The sequence below is a fragment of the Hemibagrus wyckioides genome, linkage group LG16 (genome assembly GCF_019097595.1).
Source record: "Hemibagrus wyckioides isolate EC202008001 linkage group LG16, SWU_Hwy_1.0, whole genome shotgun sequence".
Classification (NCBI taxonomy): Eukaryota; Metazoa; Chordata; class Actinopteri; order Siluriformes; family Bagridae; genus Hemibagrus; species Hemibagrus wyckioides.
In genome coordinates, this window is record NC_080725.1 from 6,370,904 (window position 1) to 6,395,079 (window position 24,176).

At 40.9% G+C, this 24,176-nt stretch overlaps 1 protein-coding gene across 1 annotated transcript; it reads left to right on the forward strand.

The window, feature by feature from the left end:
- Positions 1-5,533: 5,533 nt before the first annotated feature.
- ufm1 (ubiquitin-fold modifier 1) lies at positions 5,534-23,893 on the forward strand. The gene is made up of 6 exons (XM_058412558.1): positions 5,534-5,725; positions 5,814-5,870; positions 16,469-16,526; positions 18,813-18,852; positions 20,844-20,876; positions 22,994-23,893. Coding segments are annotated over exons 1-6 (276 nt in total). The 5' UTR covers positions 5,534-5,723; the 3' UTR covers positions 23,080-23,893.
- The last annotated feature ends 283 nt before the right edge of the window (positions 23,894-24,176 follow it).

The following is a 24,176-nucleotide window of genomic DNA, read 5'->3' on the forward strand; positions in this document are numbered from 1 at the left end:
CTCTGATCTGATGAGTCAAATTTTGAAATATTTCGCTGTAGGAAGAGGCAGTTTGTCTGCCGATGGGCTGGAGAGCGGTACTATAATGAGTCTGCAGGCTACAGTGAAGCAAGCTGGAGGTTCCTTGCAAGTTTGGGGCTGCAGCAGGACAACAACCCCAAATACACAGCTAATGTCATTAAAAACTATCTTTAGTGTAGTGAAGAACGAAGAGTCCTGGAAGCGATGGTTTGGTCGCCACAGATCTCAATATCATCACATCTAGATGCAATTACATGAAAAGACAGAAGGATTTAAAGCATCTTACATCCACAGAAGATCTGTGGTTAGTTCTCCAAGATGTTTGATACAACCTACCTGCCGGGTTCCTTCAAAAACTGTCCGCAAGTTTACCTAGAAGAATTGATGCTGGGAAGGGTTGTAAGGTCATCTCCAAATAATTTTAAATTCATGATTCTAGAGTGAGAAGGATGAAGAGATCCCCCACCACCACCATCCCCACCCTCCACAGTGTGTTGCCACAGTCAGTCACCTCATACTAACTGTCAAGCATGGTGGTTGATTGCTCTGGGCTTGTTTTTGCAGGCACAGTCCTTGGGAAACTTGCAGTCATTGAGAGAATGATGAGAGATTTGTGAGACCATTTATCCAGCAGCTTAAGCTGGCCTGAAATTAGGTCATGAACCAGACTCTGATCCTAAGCACACCAGCAAATAGACATCTGACCAGCTAAAGAAAAAATGGAGGTGTTGAAATGACCAAGCCATAGTTCAGACCTCAATGTTATTGGAATGCTGTGGCAATTTTAAGAGAGCTATGCACAAATGAATGCCCTCATTAAGGAACTGAAGCCATGTTGTAAAGAAGAGTGGGGCATAATTTCTCTAAAATAATGTGAGAGACAGATAAACTCATACAGAAAATATTTCCTTCAGGTTATTGTTGATGCAGGTGGTCTTACATGTTACTGAATTGTAGGGTATACTTACTTTTTTCCCTTTGAAGATTTATTTTTTGGTTTTGGTTTTCTCAGCCAAGCTTAGTTATTTTTTTTATAGAAATTGGTGAGACCCATGATATTGTTATTTAGGTCCTGATTCATAAAAACCTGAAGGAGGATATGTATTCTTCTTCCATTACTCTATTTACTGCACTGTGCATCTTGTAAAGCACATGGAAATAAAAATGCCTAATAAACGACTTTCTACATAAAATTATATATTAGAGCAGTAAACAGTAATGTAGTATTTGGTGTGACCAAATATCAAATTTGATTAAAAAACTAAAAACACTAAAAACTAAATCACATACAATTTTAAATAGAGCCAGCAGCTCTCATTTATTTTATCGTGTGGCAAAAGGTCTGTTGTGTACGTATGTTGCTTTCTTTACTGACCTACAAATATTTGTCTGTGATATTTTGTTTACAGTCATTTTAATTTCAGAAGATAGATGCTCACATAAGAACATGTCTTTAAATAGGGGTATAAATAACAAGGATTAATTAAACACATGTTGATCTCTTAATGGAATTAGATCCAGAGGTGGTTTCCTGCACAGCTTTTCTATTGAGAATGTTGATGTGCTGATGTCAAGCCCGTTTTTCTCTTTAACTTTTTCCACGTGGAATTCCTGCTGGAGGTATCTGGCAGTATACAGGAAGAACACCCAAGGGCATAACTGGAAGGAGAACGCAGACATTGCCTTTGGGTGCACACACATTCTCCAGTCACTAATGTTAATACATGTCTTTGTGATATGTCTGACAATCCTTGAACATTCAGTCAAAACTGAAATGGTTGCATTCGGCTTTTGTTTTTAATTCTGTTCAATTCAATTTTATTTCTATAGTGCTTTTTACAATGGAAATTGTCTGGAAAAATTGAGAATAGAAATTAGAAAGCTTAAAATTTAAATTCATATTTATGGTGGCAAGGAAAAACTCCCTGAGATGACATGAGGAAGAAACCTTGAGAGGAACCAGACTCAAAAGGGAAGCCATTCTCATCCTGATCCTGGAGAGTGTGATTATAAATAATTTCCTGTAAACTCTGTAGTCAGGTGCAGTTGTGTAACCAGGGGCTTTTGAGCAACTCAAGAGTATGAGCTTCAATGACATTTTCGAATTCATTACAGATGTAACATAAACTCCTCCATGTAACAATAAATTGCTTCTGTCACCACCTCTGCTGATAAAAAATCCCTCTCTACCTCTATATTTGTGTGAGAGAATTTCTTGCTGCATTTGCAATTAACAAGTTCATCTTCTGTCACAAATGCTTGCATGGCCCATAAGTAAACCTTGCAAGTTTGGCACTGAAAAGAGTTTATGTTCCTCTCAAGATTTCTACTTTATGTCATCATTAGAAGTTTTTCCCTGCTTACTGTCAACTCATTAAATCTACAAAAAAGCTGCTTTGAGACAGTGTCCATCGTTTAAAGCACTATATAAACAAAAAATTGATTGTCACCCAAATGAGGATGGGTTCCCTTTTAAGTCTGGTTCCTCTCAAGGTTTCTTCCTCTTACCATCTAAGGGAGTTTTTCCTTGCCTCAGTCACCTCAGGCTTGCACACTTGGTATAACATCTAGGACTGTGTCTGTTTATGTTTGTTGTTTTCTTATGTTGTTTCTCATGTAAAGCTGCTTTGAGACAATGGAATTGAAGTTAACCGAGCATCATGCATTAAAAACCGCACAGTCTTCACGGGTGTTACATAACACATTTCCTAATTAAGTTTTAGAATATTTTACATCAGTTGCTCTGTCTGATGTGCTGTAAGGACAGTCCACACATCAGACGGTCATCCAGATACGGGAGTTCATACAGGCTCTGGCACAGTAAGGGTGTCGTGTGAACATTCTGACTCAAAGAGAACGACTCGGAATTGCTATAGCATGCTGCTTTTGAGGAAGCTCTACAGCAGCTGAAATGTGGAAATAGACATTGTGTTTGTTCATCACACACACTTCTGTCTCAAACAATGTGGATTCCACTGCCTTTTATTTAGAATCAAAAATATCTCCAAACACCCTGGTCAGCTTCTCTAGTCCATTTCTATTGCGGTTTTTCAATCATAGACTGTATTTCCACACAGTTAATATCATTTCAGTTTCAATTTATTTGTATAACATTTTTAACAATGAGCATTGTTTCAAAGCAGCTTAACAGAAGTTATAAGAAAAATGATGACGTTTAAATTAAGTTAGTGTTTATCTCTAACATTTATCCCTAATGAGCAAGCCTGAGGCCTGATGGTGGTGAGGAAAAACTCCCTGAGATGATATGAGGAAGAAACCGTAACACATCGTCATTTGGGGGACACTGGACAGTAAATAATGTAAATGTAAATGATGTCCTTTCTACAATTGCATCATCGCTTGCTTTGGATCTTGTACCTATGTCGAGTGGAGCCTTGCGTTTGCCAGTGAATCTGTAAATGACCCTGTGGACAGTGTGTTTACTAGCCACTCTTCTGTTGTCATCAAACCCTAATGCTTCAAATGCTCCCATTTCCCATAGTGGGCCACTTCTCTTCCGAACAACACCAGGATCCCTCGGCACTTTCTGGCTTGGTTTTGCTCTGTTCTGGACAGAACCCATGTTTTTGTTTTCAGTGAATTTGGTTCTCTCTGGATGTATCTGAAATATGCAGTAGCTAGAGATAGTTTTCTACACTTTCTACAGAAGCTGGGTTATTTATTATTCTGCCAAATGCTGGATTGAATCTATTGGGTCACTTTAGTAGGTTATTTGCATAATGCTGGGTGTTTCTTCCCTCTGAAGCACTCAGAGTGCGTGCGGTGAGGGAGAACAATGACCACAATAAAGGCAGTACTGAGAGTGGTAAAGGACAGTTTGTACCATCTGTTATACTGTGCCTGAGCTGCATGGAGCATAGCTTAGCTATCTTGATGAGACAGGCTTAGGCTGCATGCCTGCTGCTGACATTTTCATTGTGACCCTGACGATATCTGTAACAAAAAGAAGACAAACCTACAAGAATATTCTTAAACAGGTTACATTTAATAAATTCTGTATGATTCATTAGTAACTGGGAATTAATAGTATGTCATTTTGTTTTTTATATATACAAAATACTGGCCAATTTTTTTTTATTAGTGAACATTAAGGAATTACGTAAACAGGCTTGTATTAAAAACCACAGAAGGAATTAAAAATTAATAACATGTAGGAATACCCAACAAGGCTTATTATTACAACAGAAAAGAAAATATTTATTTATTTTTCTCACAAAATTAGAAATCTGCTGCACTAAATAATTAAATGCACAAACCCTATCATGTAAACCTAGCAGCATTATTTGCTTATTTCTGAATAATAAGCAATTAAAGTACATAAATAATAATAATTATAATAATAATAAGAATAAGAATAATAATAATAAATCCGAGTAACTTTTTTTAACACCAAGGATCCTGATAAATCGTTTATTGTTAAAGCGTTAAAGAAATTGAACTGAACTGAATTTTAAAGCATATCTGTTTTCCTTAGAAGGGTCATGAGTGTTTGTATTCTGTGTTATATTCTGATTGTATTTCTGATTTTTTAATGGTGAAAGAAGACATCCTGTACTCCAAAGTCTCCCCAGAATTGAGACAGCTCTCCTTAGAAGGTTATAATTTTTGTGACAGGAAATGTACTAATAGTGTCGTAAAAAGTTTGTTTATGCAAGCTTATTATCCTAACCCTATCAGAAGAGAATACTTGCTCAAAGAATTTGATAGCATGGAAATTAAATGAGGAAAAACGATATTTATTTCCCTCTCCCTCCTAAAGCTAAGGAGGTGAGTTTCAAAGTTTTAAATGGGATTTATCCTACTAACGAATTTTTAGGATTAAAATTTAATTTGGAGGTGAATAATTGTATCCAGGGAGGTTGAACTCCCACCCCTTACCATAAAGATAATTAGGTATGGTATTTGTTTGGAAAACAAAGAGTTGGGTTTTGTTATTAATTTTTTTTTGTTATGTTTTGGAAAGTTTTTCATTCATATATGCAGGTGGTTTAAATCTAAACCTAAATCTTTAACCAGTGGACGAATGAGGTTAAACTCTTGTGTAAATCTTTAAATTTGGTTAGAAACAAGAAAGCTCTTAAACTGATTTATTTTTTGGACTAATCTAAAAGCCCCTTTTGTTTTATTTATTTATTTCAGTTTCATTTATTTATTTACTTTACAGTTCTTTTCTTTTTTATGCATTTTATTATTATTATTATTATTATTATTATTATTATTATTATTATTATTATTATTATTATTATTATTATTATTATTTTCTTTGTTATATGAGCTTTGTTAATAGTTTGCTCAAACTATTTCTGGCTATATATCGTCATATTCTGTGACTTGAGTATGTACCTGGTTTGTTTGCTTGTAACTGAAGCAAGAAATAATAATAATAACAGAAAAATCTGAAGGTCGCTTATAAAACAATATTTACGGTAGATTATTAGGTGTCCCCAGAACTTGCCTGAGTGTGATTACAAACGATGCGGAGATTATTTGTTGTGTAGTGTGTTGGTGCGTTTAAACTGTTCGCGAAGAAAGTAAATGTTTTTAAGAAGCGGGGGGAAAAATTAAATATTAGAGAAGAAGAATAAAACCATTCCGCCGGTTGTAGGTTGACGTGTTACATCAGGACCCCGCTACTTCCGGCTCGGCATAAACACATTGCTCGGCTCTCTTAAGTTTACAGCATGTAAGTGTAGTTATATTATTTAACACACGCCTTTAAACAGTTGTATGTTTTGCAGGAAGAGTGAAATATGTGTCTGTTTATGTTTTAGGTCTAAAGTAACTTTTAAGATTACTCTGACATCGGATCCTCGGTTACCCTACAAAGTGTAAGTGTGAGCTTCAGCTCCATTCATTCAGTCAATTTCTAATATTTTTCCAAACTCTCTTTTCCGGGTGTCACATTTTTATTTGCTCGACCAGATGTTTTTCTGTTAACTGACAGATGTGACCGCTTTGTATCAGTCTCTGATTTTACCCAGATGTTAGCAACTTGCTAGCAAGCCAGGTGTAGAGGTGTTGTGTGTTTATTGATGTTTATTTAGTTTAAACGGCATGTTAATGTCTGAAAACTAATCTGTAAATTAGTATGCTGTAAGTTTTACTTCCCAGGGTGATGTAGAGTGGTGCGAAAAACCAAAAACATCCTGCATGTGGAGAGACTGCAGAATGAAACACCTTGTTGAAGAAACAGATCCGAGGAGAATGGGCGGGTTATAGCCATTATAAGCTCCAAACTGTCTAGAGTAATATAAAGATTCAAGATTCAAGAAGGTTTTATTGTCATTTCAACCACATCTAGCTGATGCAGTACATAGTGAAATGAAACAACGTTTCTCCAGGACCCTGGTGCTACAGAAACATACAACATATGGTTTGGACACAAAAAAACAACAACACAGCTAGGACCGAAGTTTGTCTTCGCAAAGTGTGCAACTAGGTGCAAACAGAGCAAAGACAGGACAGTGCAGAAACAATAAGTACCCAAAGACAACACAATAACACAGGACACTTAGTGCCGAAAAAGCTCTGAAACAATGAAATGCGATGTGCAATGAAATGAAATAAAATAAAATGTGTACAACTTGAGATACTGTAGAAAAACCAGGTAACTAATAACATTATTATATATATACACACGCCCTGACAAAAGTCTTGTCGCCTATCCAAGTTGTAGGAACAACAAATAATAACTTGACTTCTAGTTGATCATTTGGAATCAGAAGTGGCTTATATGAAAGATAAAGGCCTCTAGATTATGCTTATTTTACCAAAATAAAATCTTATCATGCCGTGATTTTTAATTATTTAATTAGGAGAGAAAGGTCAGACTTTGCTTAGACAAAAGTCTTGTCACTTAACAGAAATAATGTACAGTACAGAACATAAAGTCATGGTGCAGTGGAAAAAGAATTAATATTGTGTATGACTTCCATGAGCTTGGAGGACCATAGGTCTCGGCAATGACTCAAATAACTTATTAATAAAGTCATCTGGAATGGCAAAGAAAGCATTCTTGCAGGACTCCCAGAGTTCACCAAGATTCTTTGGTTTCATCTTCAGTGCCTCCTCCTTCATCTTACCCCAGACATGCTCAATAATGTTCATGTCTGGTGACTGGGCTGGCCAATCCTGGAGCACCTTGACCTTCTTTGCTTTCAGGAACTTTGATGTGGAGGCTGAAGTATGAGAAGGAGCGCCATCCTGCTGAAGGATTTGCCCTCTCCTGTGGTTTGGAATGTAATGGGCAGCAAGAATGTCTTGATACCTCAGGCTGTTGATGTTGCCATCCACTCTGCAGATCTCTCGCACGCCCCCATACTGAATGTAACCCCAAACCATGATTTTTCCTCCACCGAACTTGGCCGTTTTCTGTGTGAATCTTGGGTCCATGCGGGTTCCAATAGGTCTTCTGCAGTATTTGCGACGATTGGGATGCAGTTCAATAGATGATTCATTGGAAAAATCAACCTTCTGCCACTTTTCCACAGTCCATCGTTCCTGCAAGCTGTGGGCCTTGGCAAATGCAACACGATTTTTTAGTTGTCTTCTGTTGAATGCTGGTTTCTGAGCACTCATTCGGCCATTGAGACCACTGCGTGAGAGAATTCGACAAACTGTTCTTGTAGATACAGGGGTTTCTGGTGACCAGTTGTTATGTAGCTCTGCTGTAGTTGAAAAAGGGCTGGCCCTGGACTGTCGAACCAACTAACGGTCCTCTCGAACAGTTGTGTGTATATATATATATATAATGTTAGAGCGGCCTGACAACACGTATTGTGCAAAAAATGCAGTAGTAGCGGTTGAGGTAGTGCAAATAGAATTAAACACAAAAATATAGCAGTGGATGAAATATTAACAATGGTTGAGGTAGTGCAATAAGTTATGAACAATATACGTTTGTTCACACAGGTGTGTGTGTGTGTTCACACAGGTGTGTGTGTGTGTTCACACAGGTGTGTGTGTGTGTGTGTTCACACAGGTGTGTGTGTGTGTGTGTTCACACAGGTGTGTGTGTGTGTGTGTTCACACAGGTGTGTGTGTGTGTGTGTTCACACAGGTGTGTGTGTGTGTGTGTTCACACAGGTGTGTGTGTGTTCACACAGGTGTGTGTGTGTGTGTTCACACAGGTGTGTGTGTGTGTGTGTTCACACAGGTGTGTGTGTGTGTGTGTTCACACAGGTGTGTGTGTGTGTGTGTTCACACAGGTGTGTGTGTGTGTGTGTGTTCACACAGGTGTGTGTGTGTGTGTTCACACAGGTGTGTGTGTGTGTGTGTGTCACACAGGTGTGTGTGTGTGTGTGTGTCACACAGGTGTGTGTGTGTGTGTGTGTCACACAGGTGTGTGTGTGTGTGTGTGTCACACAGGTGTGTGTGTGTGTGTGTGTGTGTGTCACACAGGTGTGTGTGTGTGTGTGTGTTCACACAGGTGTGTGTGTGTGTGTGTGTTCACACAGGTGTGTGTGTGTGTGTTCACACAGGTGTGTGTGTGTGTGTGTGTTCACACAGGTGTGTGTGTGTGTGTGTGTGTTCACACAGGTGTGTGTGTGTGTGTGTGTGTTCACACAGGTGTGTGTGTGTGTGTGTGTGTGTTCACACAGGTGTGTGTGTGTGTGTGTGTGTTCACACAGGTGTGTGTGTGTGTGTGTGTGTTCACACAGGTGTGTGTGTGTGTGTGTGTGTTCACACAGGTGTGTGTGTGTGTGTGTGTGTTCACACAGGTGTGTGTGTGTGTGTGTGTGTTCACACAGGTGTGTGTGTGTGTGTGTGTTCACACAGGTGTGTGTGTGTGTGTGTGTGTTCACACAGGTGTGTGTGTGTGTGTGTGTGTGTGTGTGTGTGTGTGTGTGTGTGTGTGTGTGTGTGTGTTCACACAGGTGTGTGTGTGTGTGTGTGTTCACACAGGTGTGTGTGTGTGTTCACACAGGTGTGTGTGTGTGTTCACACAGGTGTGTGTGTGTGTGTGTGTTCACACAGGTGTGTGTGTGTGTGTGTGTGTTCACACAGGTGTGTGTGTGTGTGTGTGTGTGTTCACACAGGTGTGTGTGTGTGTGTGTGTTCACACAGGTGTGTGTGTGTGTGTGTTCACACAGGTGTGTGTGTGTGTGTGTGTGTGTTCACACAGGTGTGTGTGTGTGTGTGTGTGTGTTCACACAGGTGTGTGTGTGTGTGTGTGTGTTCACACAGGTGTGTGTGTGTGTGTGTGTGTTCACACAGGTGTGTGTGTGTGTGTGTGTTCACACAGGTGTGTGTGTGTGTGTGTGTGTGTTCACACAGGTGTGTGTGTGTGTGTGTGTGTTCACACAGGTGTGTGTGTGTGTGTGTGTTCACACAGGTGTGTGTGTGTGTGTGTTCACACAGGTGTGTGTGTGTGTGTTCACACAGGTGTGTGTGTGTGTGTGTGTGTGTGTTCACACAGGTGTGTGTGTGTGTGTGTGTTCACACAGGTGTGTGTGTGTGTGTGTGTTCACACAGGTGTGTGTGTGTGTGTGTGTTCACACAGGTGTGTGTGTGTGTGTGTGTTCACACAGGTGTGTGTGTGTGTGTGTGTGTGTTCACACAGGTGTGTGTGTGTGTGTGTGTGTTCACACAGGTGTGTGTGTGTGTGTGTGTGTTCACACAGGTGTGTGTGTGTGTGTTCACACAGGTGTGTGTGTGTGTGTGTGTGTTCACACAGGTGTGTGTGTGTGTGTGTGTGTTCACACAGGTGTGTGTGTGTGTGTGTGTGTTCACACAGGTGTGTGTGTGTGTGTGTGTGTGTGTTCACACAGGTGTGTGTGTGTGTGTGTTCACACAGGTGTGTGTGTGTGTGTGTGTGTTCACACAGGTGTGTGTGTGTGTGTGTGTGTTCACACAGGTGTGTGTGTGTGTGTGTGTGTTCACACAGGTGTGTGTGTGTGTGTGTGTGTGTTCACACAGGTGTGTGTGTGTGTGTGTGTGTGTTCACACAGGTGTGTGTGTGTGTGTGTGTGTTCACACAGGTGTGTGTGTGTGTGTGTGTGTGTTCACACAGGTGTGTGTGTGTGTGTGTGTGTTCACACAGGTGTGTGTGTGTGTGTGTGTGTGTGTGTTCACACAGGTGTGTGTGTGTGTTCACACAGGTGTGTGTGTGTGTTCACACAGGTGTGTGTGTGTGTGTGTGTGTTCACACAGGTGTGTGTGTGTGTTCACACAGGTGTGTGTGTGTGTTCACACAGGTGTGTGTGTGTGTTCACACAGGTGTGTGTGTGTGTGTTCACACAGGTGAGAGAGAGTGTGTGTGTGTTCACACAGGTGAGAGAGAGTGTGTGTGTGTGTTCACACAGGTGAGAGAGAGTGTGTGTTCACACAGGTGAGAGAGAGTGTGTGTGTGTGTGTGTGTTCACACAGGTGAGAGAGAGAGACTGTGTGTGTTCACACAGGTGAGAGAGAGAGACTGTGTGTGTTCACACAGGTGAGAGAGAGACTGTGTGTGTTCACACAGGTGAGAGAGAGACTGTGTGTGTTCACACAGGTGAGAGAGAGACTGTGTGTGTTCACACAGGTGAGAGAGAGACTGTGTGTGTTCACACAGGTGAGAGAGAGTGTGTGTGTGTGTGTGTGTTCACACAGGTGAGAGAGAGAGACTGTGTGTGTTCACACAGGTGAGAGAGAGAGACTGTGTGTGTTCACACAGGTGAGAGAGAGACTGTGTGTGTTCACACAGGTGAGAGAGAGTGACTGTGTGTGTTCACACAGGTGAGAGAGAGACTGTGTGTGTTCACACAGGTGAGAGAGAGACTGTGTGTGTTCACACAGGTGAGAGAGAGACTGTGTGTGTTCACACAGGTGAGAGAGAGACTGTGTGTGTTCACACAGGTGAGAGAGAGACTGTGTGTGTTCACACAGGTGAGAGAGAGACTGTGTGTGTTCACACAGGTGAGAGAGAGACTGTGTGTGTTCACACAGGTGAGAGAGAGACTGTGTGTGTGTGTTCACACAGGTGAGAGAGAGACTGTGTGTGTTCACACAGGTGAGAGAGAGACTGTGTGTGTTCACACAGGTGAGAGAGAGACTGTGTGTGTTCACACAGGTGAGAGAGAGACTGTGTGTGTTCACACAGGTGAGAGAGAGACTGTGTGTGTTCACACAGGTGAGAGAGAGACTGTGTGTGTTCACACAGGTGAGAGAGAGACTGTGTGTGTTCACACAGGTGAGAGAGAGACTGTGTGTGTTCACACAGGTGAGAGAGAGACTGTGTGTGTTCACACAGGTGAGAGAGAGACTGTGTGTGTTCACACAGGTGAGAGAGAGACTGTGTGTGTTCACACAGGTGAGAGAGAGGGTGTGTGTGTTCACACAGGAGAGACTGTGTTCACACAGGTGAGAGAGAGACTGTGTGTGTTCACACAGGTGAGAGAGAGACTGTGTGTGTTCACACAGGTGAGAGAGAGACTGTGTGTGTTCACACAGGTGAGAGAGAGACTGTGTGTGTTCACACAGGTGAGAGAGAGACTGTGTGTGTTCACACAGGTGAGAGAGAGTGTGTGTGTGTGTTCACACAGGTGAGAGAGAGACTGTGTGTGTTCACACAGGTGAGAGAGAGACTGTGTGTGTTCACACAGGTGAGAGAGAGACTGTGTGTGTTCACACAGGTGAGAGAGAGGGTGTGTGTGTTCACACAGGTGAGAGAGAGACTGTGTGTGTTCACACAGGTGAGAGAGAGACTGTGTGTGTTCACACAGGTGAGAGAGAGACTGTGTGTGTTCACACAGGTGAGAGAGAGACTGTGTGTGTTCACACAGGTGAGAGAGAGACTGTGTGTGTTCACACAGGTGAGAGAGAGACTGTGTGTGTTCACACAGGTGAGAGAGAGTGTGTGTGTGTGTTCACACAGGTGAGAGAGAGACTGTGTGTGTTCACACAGGTGAGAGAGAGTGTGTGTGTGTGTTCACACAGGTGAGAGAGAGTGTGTGTGTGTGTGTTCACACAGGTGAGAGAGAGTGTGTGTGTGGGGTCACACAGCTGGGAGAGAGACTGTGTGTGTTCACACAGGTGAGAGAGAGTGTGTGTGTGTGTGTGTTCACACAGGTGAGAGAGAGTGTGTGTGTGTGTTCACACAGGTGAGAGAGAGTGTGTGTGTGTGTTCACACAGGTGAGAGAGAGTGTGTGTGTGTGTGTTCACACAGGTGAGAGAGAGTGTGTGTGTGTGTGTTCACACAGGTGAGAGAGAGTGTGTGTGTGTGTGTTCACACAGGTGAGAGAGAGTGTGTGTGTGTGTGTTCACACAGGTGAGAGAGTGTGTGTGTGTGTGTTCACACAGGTGAGAGAGTGTGTGTGTGTGTGTTCACACAGGTGAGAGAGAGTGTGTGTGTGTGTGTTCACACAGGTGAGAGAGAGTGTGTGTGTGTGTGTGTTCACACAGGTGAGAGAGAGTGTGTGTGTGTGTGTTCACACAGGTGAGAGAGAGTGTGTGTGTGTGTTCACACAGGTGAGAGAGAGTGTGTGTGTGTGTGTTCACACAGGTGAGAGAGAGTGTGTGTGTGTGTGTTCACACAGGTGAGAGAGAGTGTGTGTGTGTGTTCACACAGGTGAGAGAGAGTGTGTGTGTGTGTTCACACAGGTGAGAGAGAGTGTGTGTGTGTGTGTGTTCACACAGGTGAGAGAGAGTGTGTGTGTGTGTTCACACAGGTGAGAGAGAGTGTTTGTGTGTGTGTTCACACAGGTGAGAGAGAGTGCGTGTGTGTGTTCACACAGGTGAGAGAGAGAGTGTGTGTGTGTGTTCACACAGGTGAGAGAGAGAGAGAGAGTGTGTGTTCACACAGGTGAGAGAGAGAGAGAGAGTGTGTGTGTGTGTTCACACAGGTGAGAGAGAGTGTGTGTGTGTGTTCACACAGGTGAGAGAGAGTGTGTGTGTGTGTGTTCACACAGGTGAGAGAGAGTGTGTGTGTGTGTTCACACAGGTGAGAGAGAGTGTGTGTGTGTGTGTTCACACAGGTGAGAGAGAGTGTGTGTGTATGTTCACACAGGTGAGAGAGAGTGTGTGTGTGTGTGTTCACACAGGTGAGAGAGAGTGTGTGTGTGTGTTCACACAGGTGAGAGAGAGTGTGTGTGTGTGTTCACACAGGTGAGAGAGAGTGTGTGTGTGTGTTCACACAGGTGAGAGAGAGTGTGTGTGTGTGTTCACACAGGTGAGAGAGAGTGTGTGTGTGTGTTCACACAGGTGAGAGAGAGTGTGTGTGTGTGTGTTCACACAGGTGAGAGAGAGTGTGTGTGTGTGTTCACACAGGTGAGAGAGAGTGTGTGTGTGTGTTCACACAGGTGAGAGAGAGTGTGTGTGTGTGTGTTCACACAGGTGAGAGAGAGTGCGTGTGTGTGTTCACACAGGTGAGAGAGAGTGCGTGTGTGTGTTCACACAGGTGAGAGAGAGAGTGCGTGTGTGTGTTCACACAGGTGAGAGAGAGTGCGTGTGTGTGTTCACACAGGTGAGAGAGAGTGCGTGTGTGTGTTCACACAGGTGAGAGAGAGTGCGTGTGTGTGTTCACACAGGTGAGAGAGAGTGCGTGTGTGTGTTCACACAGGTGAGAGAGAGTGTGTGTGTGTGTGTTCACACAGGTGAGAGAGAGTGTGTGTGTGTGTGTTCACACAGGTGAGAGAGAGAGTGTGTGTGTGTGTGTTCACACAGGTGAGAGAGAGAGTGTGTGTGTGTGTGTTCACACAGGTGAGAGAGAGAGTGTGTGTGTGTGTTCACACAGGTGAGAGAGAGAGAGAGAGAGAGTGTGTGTTCACACAGGTGAGAGAGAGTGTGTGTGTGTTCACACAGGTGAGAGAGAGAGAGAGAGAGAGAGAGAGTGTGTGTGTGTGTGTGTGTGTGTGTAAGTGTGTGTAAGTGTGTGTAAGTGTGTGTAAGTGTGTGTAAGTGTGTGTAAGTGTGTGTATAATCACCCTTTACAGCTGTGGTGAGAAGAAAAGCATTTCACAACACATCAAACCTTGAGACAGATGGGCTACAGCGACAGAAGTCCCACTTCTGCAAAGCCAAGAACAAGAATGGACTGTTCATGATTTGAAAAAGTGTGGAGTCTGTGCCCATGATAGCCTCAGATTCTTGTTCTTGGCTAACAGGAGTGGAACCTGATGTGGTCTTGGGCTTTTGTAGTCCATCCATTTCAAGATTTGATGTTGCTGAGATGCTTTTCCTCCCCTCGTGTTTGTACACAGTGATTGAGTTACTGAAGACTAGAAACCAACCAGAGGAGCATATTCCTCAGTCAACAAGGTGTTTCAATCCACAGAACTGTTCCCCCCCCCCCCCCCAAACCTTTCTGTATAAGAAAATCCCAGATCAACAGTTTCTGAAATCCTCAAACTCGCACCTACATCCATGCCACAGTTAAACTTACGCACTTCACACAGTTTGATGTGAACATTAGCTGAAGCTCTCGTTATTTTAATGCCTATATATATATATATATGGCCACTGTTCTCTGATGTCTCATGAAAATCACAGAAGTCCAGTAGTTTCTGAAGCTGTGTTTGTGTGGTAAAGCTAGTACACAAAGTAGTTTTCAGTCTTTCATCAGCTCTGGAGGCAGAGTGCTTGTGTTGTGAAAGCAGATGTACTGATGTATTTTCTGTATTGAAAACTAAATGTTCATTCTTTGAGACTCAAGGACTGTAGATGAGCTGCTTCTCTATACATTTCCTCACTACATTGCTTCCATAAAGAAACTGACAATGCATGCATATGAAACTAGATAGATAGATAGATAGATAGATAGATAGATAGATAGATAGATAGATAGATAGATAGATAGATAGATCCCAAGGGAATTTGATGTTGGTGCATTTTCTTAGAAATGAGAAGTATAAAGAACAGATTTATGTAGAGAAATGTGTTTTGCTGCTCTCTTATTTTGTGTAAACAGCTTTTTGCTATGGTTGTGTGTCGCACAAAGAAGTAACCTGATTGGCCTGCTTTCTGATAACATATCCTAGGAGAGCTCATATTTGTTCTCTCTACATAGATGTCCTAAAATATCAAAATATCACCTGTGTAGAGTGACTAGAAGAGAAGTGTTTTAGACACGGATATGTAAAAGAAGATACGTCTCTGTCAGGGATTGATGAAATTGAATATTTTCAAATGGCCTAATAGCGTATAATTTACATGATTTTCATCGTCATCAAAATATTCAGTGAGCCTTAATGCACTGCGGGGTGTGTGGGAGAGAGAGAGAGAGACAGAGAGAGAGACTACAGCCGTCTTGCATTCTCAAAGCACTGTAGAACTCCTCCATTCCATCGTCCTAGCTCTTATTATTTGAGTCTGCTTACGACAGCAGAAATGTTGAAAGCATTGCTTTGTTCTTTTTTGCTCCACATAATGTGCACTCATTAAAATTTGAGAACCCTTGACAAGCAACGCACATTTCTTGAGAAATCACACAAAAAGAAATTTCACAGCTTTACTTTTCTTGAAACTTACAAGATCGTGGAATGCTGAGAATGATGTACTCAACTTATCTTGATAAATCACAGGAAGTAATCTTTTTTTTTTTTAATCTCTGACCTGTGAACTTAATGAGAACTGGCCAGTGTGATTTTCAGTCATTTTCAGTATATTTCTGGCATTTGAGCAGTTGAGGGCCTTGCTCAAGGACCCAGCAGTGGCAGCTTGATGGACCTGATGATCGTGCTTATTTGAGATCATCAATATTATTTGTGCTGATCAGATTCATTTCATTCGATTTGGAATATTTGATTGGTATTATTTGAGTTGATATTCATCCTTTGAGCAGATTGTGAATATTGAAATGGTTGCGATTATTCAAGCTGGTTGTGATTAGTTGAGGTCGTTGTGTTTATTTAAACTGGTTGTGATTATTCTAACCGGTTGTGATTAGTCGAGCTGGTTGTGTTTATTTAAACCGGTTGCAATTAATCAAGATGGTTGTGATTAGTCGAGTTGACTTGGATTATTTGAGTTGGTCAGGATTGTTTAAGCTAATCATTTTTCTAGATGAAGTTTGCATCCTGTTTTTGCCATAGTTCTTTATTTATTCACGTAGTTGTTACTAGGCGAAGGTAAATGTGTACGCAGATTTTCCGACTTGCTGGATGCACTCTAGATACGGCAGCTTTGTTGATTCTAGACAGCAAGTCAGTCAGTGTAATGTTACAGTCAAGGCAGGATTAAGCTGCTTTTTTTTATGCACATTGCTATTACTTTTCCATAGTTCTGTATAATGGAGAGATCTAAACTCTGGATCTCATTTAATAAAACTCTTCTCATGCCTTAGCTGCAGATTTATGGATTTTATCTTAATTTCCCTTCTATATACTTTCTCCTGCCTTCCTCGTTTCTTATTTATCTGCTGTTTTCAGCCATTCATCTCTTTACATGAAGTGCTCCCGGATCATTATACAGATACAATTTGATCATTACTCCTGACATTCTGTGTTCCAGACTGAGTGTACCTGAAGGGACGCCGTTCACAGCCGTGCTGAAGTTTGCAGCAGAAGAGGTGAGAGAGCTTTAAACCATGTCGTTTCATTACTACAGTATAATATTTTGCTTCTGTGTGAGGATGAAAACGGGATTATGAAACACTGGCATACTTGTGTCCTTCACATCCAGCTATGCTGTAGAGACTCACAAGCAAACAATTTAGAGATGAACTACAAGTGTGTTCTTTTTTAAGACCATAGTATCTCTTAATCATTTTGGTAAATTACCGTCTTTTTAGATCACTCCTCTGAGCCAACAAATCAAACGTGGAAACTACGAATGGCATGTAGGCGTATGTTTTATTTGAAAACTTTCCTTTTATTTTGATCCTGAAAATCAATTTTTGTTTGTTTGTGGTGAGCTTGCTAGGAGTGTTGACGATATCCCTCGCAGCTTAATGATCCAGTTCCTTGTTTTTACATTAGTCTTGCAATTAACTGCAATAAACATTTCCACTCACACAGGAAGCTTTAAGCTATTCTTCATAACAGGCAGACAGTAAGCCTGCACTCATTTTTGTCAATATCTATTACGTGGAGCAGCATTTATTTTTCAACCCTTACTTACTGCTTCGCCCTTCTAGTCCCCTTTCTTTCTTTCTTTCTTTCTTTCTTTCTTTCTTTCTTTCTTTCTTTCTTTCTTTCTTTCTTTCTTTCTTTCTTTCTTTCTTTCTTTCTTTCCTTCTTTCCTTCTTTCCTTCTTTCTTTCTTTCCTTCCTTCTTTCTTTGGAGCTTCCTAAAAGCCCACTTCTTATAATGGCTAGCAAGCCGTCTTTAGCTGTGTCCCAAACGACACACTATGCACTGAGAATAGTATTGTCTCAAATGGAACACTAATGGGTTTTTTTTAGAAACCGAACGTAGCTGTTGTTTTCCATTCGAAGGCAAATGACATGAAACGCACATAACGTGATGCTGCTAGCTTTGACGGAACACAGTGATTTTCTTTTAAACGTTGAAACATTAATCATACAGCATGGGCTAATTCAAAAAGCATTTGAAAAGACGGATTTTCCACATGATTGACTTTTTATATTATATTTTCTCATCCGGCGTCAATGCCTGGTAGCCCCGCCCCTCTTTTGTTACATAAGCAAATCTGCGAGCATTTGAGTGTCCAACATTGCACATTTTAGAATAAGTGCATCATCTGAGCACTTGAAGTGCACTTCTTATTGTTGAAATTTTCAGCATCAATACACTGCGCATGCTATTTATGCTACACAATGACAGAACACTGCCTAAGTATGTAATTTGAGATGCACCCTCTTCTCTCGTCAGTATGCAAAATATGTGTTTTCTGCTTTTTAACCCTCAATCTTTGTTGCTTTCCCCTGTTAGTCGCATCTGTTTTTCTGGCTTTTGTCACACAGTTTTCTGAATTTCTTTCTGTCTCTGTGGAAACTGACACTGCTCCGAATAGTGTTTCGTCTCTTCACTGAGACTGTGAAAAGCCAAATGTGGGTGACAAGCATCACACTGATTTTTAACCTTTTTTTTTTAATGACACTCTGATAAACTAGATACTGTGATAAGCCACAAAGCCTAGTGATCTCATCTCTCATGTCTGCGGATCTGTTCTGCCTTTGACTTCTTGCAGTGCCACACTTCAGCATGGTATTTGGAGCACTTTTTTTCCCGATGACTTCTCCTCAGCGCTTTTCCTGAATCAAATTCCAAGTTCGGCAGGATCTCAGCGGTCTCGGGGGAACGTGCATAGTGTAGGGGGGGAGACTCGTTCTCCCTGAGGAGTAACACAATGTGACTGTATAATTTTTTCCATTGCACACAACAATATACACTTCCCAAAATAAACAGCTATAGTTATTATCTGCAAATGATTATGCATTAGTTTGAGTTCTGATTCTGCAAGTGGCAGGACAGCAGGCAGTCATAGCCCTTGTTTTTTTTCCCGCAGCTTCACACAGAAATGTCATTGTGACTTCTGGTGTGTTTTCGGAGACCCCTCACTGAGAGTTCACTTTCTCCAACTGCCTCCTCTTCTTGCTCATGCTCCCTCACTCTCTCTGTCGCTTTCTCCCACTATTAAACCCTGAGAACCTCTTTTGTATTATTCTGTCTCCCCATTCAGTTGTCATAGCAGAGACCTCGAATTACCTGGGAAGATTACCTGTTTTGCTCTGTCTGTGAGAGGCCATGCTGCGCTCAGTGCCAGTATTTATCCTGTTGTGAGTGGCTGTTGGAATGTATAACAATTTTCTCACATATCTCTCTCTCTCCCTCTCCCTCTCTCTCTCTCTCTCTCTCTCTCTCTCTCTCCCTCCCCCTTTCTCCCTTAAAAGTTTAAAGTGCCTGCTGCGACCAGTGCCATTATTACAAATGGTGAGTAGAAATGTTTTTACCCTCATTGTAGCTATAGGAGAACAAGATTTACTCAGAGTCCGGTAGGAAATGATGACAAGCTCTGTTTCCCACAAATAACATGGGTCATACCACAGAGAAACCCCCTAGTATATTTTGTTCCATTTCAGAAAATGACTCACATTTTGCTTATGTAGTTTCAGGGTCGGAGTTAGGGGACAGGAGAGGGAAACACAAGAGCAGAGCAGAAATAACCTGATAGTAACAGCAAGGAGAGGAAAAAAAACCCTGACATAATCTCTAACATTAGGAAGGGTTGAGAAGATTTACCAGGTTTAGTCTAGTTGCTATTGCATATTACAAAAAAAAACATACAACAAAAAACTATATTCACCCCCTCACCATTATCATCATCTCTACCACCAATTATTATTCATTCATCCATCCATCCATCCACCGGATAGATAAAATAGGAAGGAATATAACAAAAATATTAAAATACCCAAATTAGGGTACAAAAATATAGCAAAAGTATATCAAATAACAGAAATATAAAATATTACCAAATATAGCAGAATATAACAAAATATATCAGAAAAATACCCAAATTAGGGTACAGAAATATGACGAAAAATATATCAAATAACAAAATATGCAATATTACAAAATATAGCAGAATATAACAATACAACAAAATATAGCAGAAAAATACTAAATATCAGTTAGAAAGTGACAGCCCTTTTTCCAATACCATCATCATTACCATTACCATTATCTTTTTCTTGACCGCTGCTACCATCATCACGATCATCATTGCCACCATTATCATTACCGCCACCACCAGTGCCATCATCATCAGCGTTATCATTACCTCCACCACCAGTGCCATCATCAGCGTTATCATTACCTCCACCACCAGTGCCATCATCATCAGCGTTATCATTACCTCCACCACCAGTGCCATCATCATCAGCGTTATCATTACCTCCACCACCAGTGCCATCATCATCAGCGTTATCATTACCTCCACCACCAGTGCCATCATCAGTATTATCATTACCTCCACCACCAGTGCCATCATCATCAGCATTATCATTACCTCCACCACCAGTGCCATCATCATCAGCATTATCATTACCTCCACCACCAGTGCCATCATCGTCAGCGTTATCATTACCTCCACCACCAGTGCCATCATCGTCAGCGTTATCATTACCTCCACCACCAGTGCCATCATCATCAGCGTTATCATTACCTCCACCACCAGTGCCATCATCATCAGCGTTATCATTACCTCCACCACCAGTGCCATCATCATCAGCGTTATCGTTACCTCCACCACCACTAAAATGATCATCGACACCATCATCATTACCACCACCTCTATTACCATGACTACAACTATCATCATTACCCCAATCATCACCTCAATCATAACCACCACCACCACCACCACTACCACTGCTATCATTGTTACGCCTACTATCATCATCACATCCCCCACCATCACCGACACACCCATTGCTTCTCCAAAGTGTGGGGTGAACATTTAGTTACAGTTTCTCCAGTCATTGCATCTTCACTTTTTATCTTGTTGTGCCAAATCTGATGGCCATAAAAGCAATTCCAGTGCTGGGGAGGTATGTTTGGCCCTCATCTGCCCCCTAGTGGACAGAGCTTTCAATCCTACAAAACCTGCATAAGTGAATATTTGCACAGTTGAGGCTTGTTCAGCTCCAGAGTTATGTGTCAGGTTATAACCCTGCTCTTATTCTTGTTTTACTTTTGCCACTTTATTTAGTCCAGTCCACAGAGCCCCAGGCTCAGTATAGATGTAATAATACCAGATTTAATTTCACGTGGCTTGACCCTGATGTTCGAGGTGCCTGCGCCAGTTGCCTGAATGTTACTCAGCAGTTTGTCTTTCACTGACATATTGTTTGCTTTCCAGTCTGATAGGTTTTTTGCACACAAATGCCATTATAATGATTTTCTAATTTCTTTCTGTGCAGATGGCATCGGAATCAATCCAGCACAAACAGCAGGTTTGTCTCATCATGTGGAGTTGCACAGTCTGAAGCCTTCCATGTTTTCTAATTGCAGAACAAGTTCTTCCTCAAAGCCAATACAGAAATGGATTTCCTTCTCAACCTTAAGTCTGAAAGCTGTTTGAGAATTTAGTTCATGCAAACAGATGGGGTTTTCTGTTTAGTCTGTTGGGTACAGGCCTCTGTTAGCTCCCTACTGGCATTTAGGAAGACACAATGATATTCTGAAAGAATGCTTCTCTACAGGGATTATGTAAATTTTGCATATTACATAATGAGTATTGATGCTGTGCTCTGAGCAGGGAATATGCCTTTTTCTCATGTTATGAGATGATTTCCCTCTCAGAGAATTATATTTTACATTTTTTTCTATTCTAAATTGTGGGCACCTCACATAAAATGGCCCTCCAGAAAAAGATGGATTGTAATGTTAGCTTTGTAAGCTTGATGTAAAGTCTGATCAGAATCTTTTGTTGAACAGTGATAACTTGAGGCCTTTTGCCTTAAACAAGTCATATCTTATTGTCTCTGTACTCATCTGGAATATATTTTTCACTCTTTTCTGAGAAATATGCAGGTCTGTGTTAAACTTCCAATGTCGGGTGTAAAAACACACAAGGTGGTCTATTTAAAATTTATTCCAGTAAATGGTTTTAATTCTGTGCATCATAACCAAGTTAGAATAACCCATAAAACATAATCCATGGCCACAAACACTTCATTATATATAAAACATCATTTCTGCTTCAGACTTCTCCACTATAATGGCGAAGCTGCTGTTCTATACGTGGTATGATCATATATGTCAGAACACCTGCATAGCCCATTTTAGTTAGCTGGAGAAAGGTGTATGCTTCATCAAACATAAACAATAATGAAGGTGATACTGTGACAGTGACTGTGTCTCTGTATTGTCGAGTGTACACAATGCTGCCAGAGATGTGAGATTCGCCAGATTTCAAAACAAAACATACGCAGCAGCCCTGAGTGCATGTAGCCATATACAAAGCAGAAGTATTGAAAGCACTGCATTTTTCTTAGCTTAAGGTCATATTTTACGCTTACGCATATTATCACTCTTGAATATCTTTACAAGATGTTCCTGTCCTTTCAATGTTCCAGACTTTTTTTTTCTAAATAATTATACTGTAGGCTGCGCCTGAAACATGATGTAACTACCTGGGTCTCTGTGCTGTTATTTTCTCCACTGGTCTGATCCATGTGCTCAGTGTAATTATAGAAAAACAGCATAGATAGATCCCTCAAATTGAGACCATTAGCCCACAGTCCTGGTGCAGTATCATTAAGGTTATTTTGACCTCAGAAAAGAGTTTTTTTTCCCCTCATGTCGTTAGAGGCACAGCATCACATCATCTTGTATTAGCTGAGCACTATTTTTATCAGAATATCAGAAGTTCTTGAACTTTACCAGTGTGTTTTATATGGCACATTGTGTATGACCTCCAGATTTTAACGTCTGAGTACATTTTAGTCTAGCATGATTGGCAGTCGTGTAGGTGTTATGATGTCTCCAGTATTAACCAACACCCCACTGGAAGCTCTTTGCATAGCTCATATTAGTAATCTCCCATCATGTCTCAGTTTCTCGTGGGAAATTTGTGCCCTTCATTTCAGTGAAAATAAAAGGTCATTAATATTAGACAAAATACAAGGTGTGTTGCACTTAGCTAATATGAGAATAATATTATTTGGTCTAATATGAGAAATGTATATATACACCCACCATATACACCAAATTGGGTTTTTTTTGTTGTTCGATTTAAGAGCCAAGAATATATTTCTATTCAAATAATTAAAAAAAAAAAGAAGAAAAAAGCAGAGGATATTACAAATATAAAATTATATGTCATGTAAACAAAAAGTATATTTTTGTGATTCTTTTTTATTTCTAACCTGAGCATACAAGTCTATTATTGAGGTTTTATTCTTGTATTTAAATTTTCTAAAGCTTCTTCTTACAAACGTTTGCTTTGTCGGTAAATGAAAAAGCCTATTACTAAAAGGTTGATAAAATGTTGATTCTTATGTATTTTGACTGCAACGTAAATGAAAATCCTGATGCATCTTTCTATTTTTTGTCTCCAAATTGATAGGAAATGTTTTCCTAAAGCATGGTTCGGAGCTTCGAATCATTCCCCGAGATCGAGTTGGAGCGGGTCGATGTCTGACGGCTGTCTGAACGATTAGGGATTACTCTTCATCTTGATTTACAAACATGCTTGTGTATTTATTATCCAGCCCTGAGGTGGTAATGTTTGCTCCTTATATAACAGGAGCAGCAAAGACCAATATCAGTCACCCAGCCATGTGGACTCCCCCTCCTCAGTGATTCATGCTTACCGGACAGAAGACTTCCAACAAAAATTGTTTGTTCATTAATTTTTGATAAATACAAGTCAATTGTTTTCCTCACAGCAGCTTAACCTTAAACTCTGCACGTAATTCATTTAGTTTTATACTACATTCAGTATGTAAATTAACCTTCTGTCTTCATGTCTGCATTGAGTCAGTAGCTTTATGTCTGCGGTTTGTAACATTTGATCAGATTAAATCAAAATTATTTTTGTTATATCAGAGCTCTTAGCAAGTGGTCCACTTGTTCACAAATCTACATGAAAACATGGCTCGCAGAAACATTCTCTGCTTAAATCAACAGCTTTTATGAGAGAAATTAAATATAAGTGGATAAATTCCATTATTAAAAAATGTTTAGTGTTTTAATGTTTCACAGTATATGTTCTGAAAGGTAAACACATTATTGTCAGGTTTCAGGATTAAAATAAAGAAAAATGTCCGTCAAAAGAGCAGAACAGGAATGATGTTATTGTTTGGGGGTGTTTGGGGGGTAACAGTGTATGATCTAAATGCCTTTTGATAAACAGGACAAGCCTACTCCATACTGTAATGCCTTTTTTCATGATGTAAGTAACATTATTGGCATGATCATTTTATGTAACCTTACCTTAGTATTAAATTCTAAAAGAACAAACGTCTACAGTCTATCCGTTTTGGTCTCTAGCGTATGTCCATGCATTTACGGCTCATGGTATATGGCTTATGGAGGCGTTTGAAGTGAATGCCCAGCCGTCTGGTAAATGATAATCTCCTGCTATTTCTTTTCTTTTTGTTCCCCCTCACCCTCCATTAATGGTCAGGTCTGGTATTCAGTAGCCTGTCATAATGGATCTTTCATTTGTTTTAATCAGAGTGTGAGCAGTGCCCATTGCCTGCCGTGCATTACTGAGAAAAAGGGGGCCATTACAGATCCAGCAGGAC

Bases quoted from the DNA above. Each gene is read 5' to 3' on its own strand.
- ufm1 (XM_058412558.1), top strand. The intron at 18,853-20,843 runs GTGAGTAGAAAT...CTTTCTGTGCAG, and splicing joins CAGTGCCATTATTACAAATG to ATGGCATCGGAATCAATCCA. The intron at 20,877-22,993 runs GTTTGTCTCATC...CCAAATTGATAG, and splicing joins CAATCCAGCACAAACAGCAG to GAAATGTTTTCCTAAAGCAT.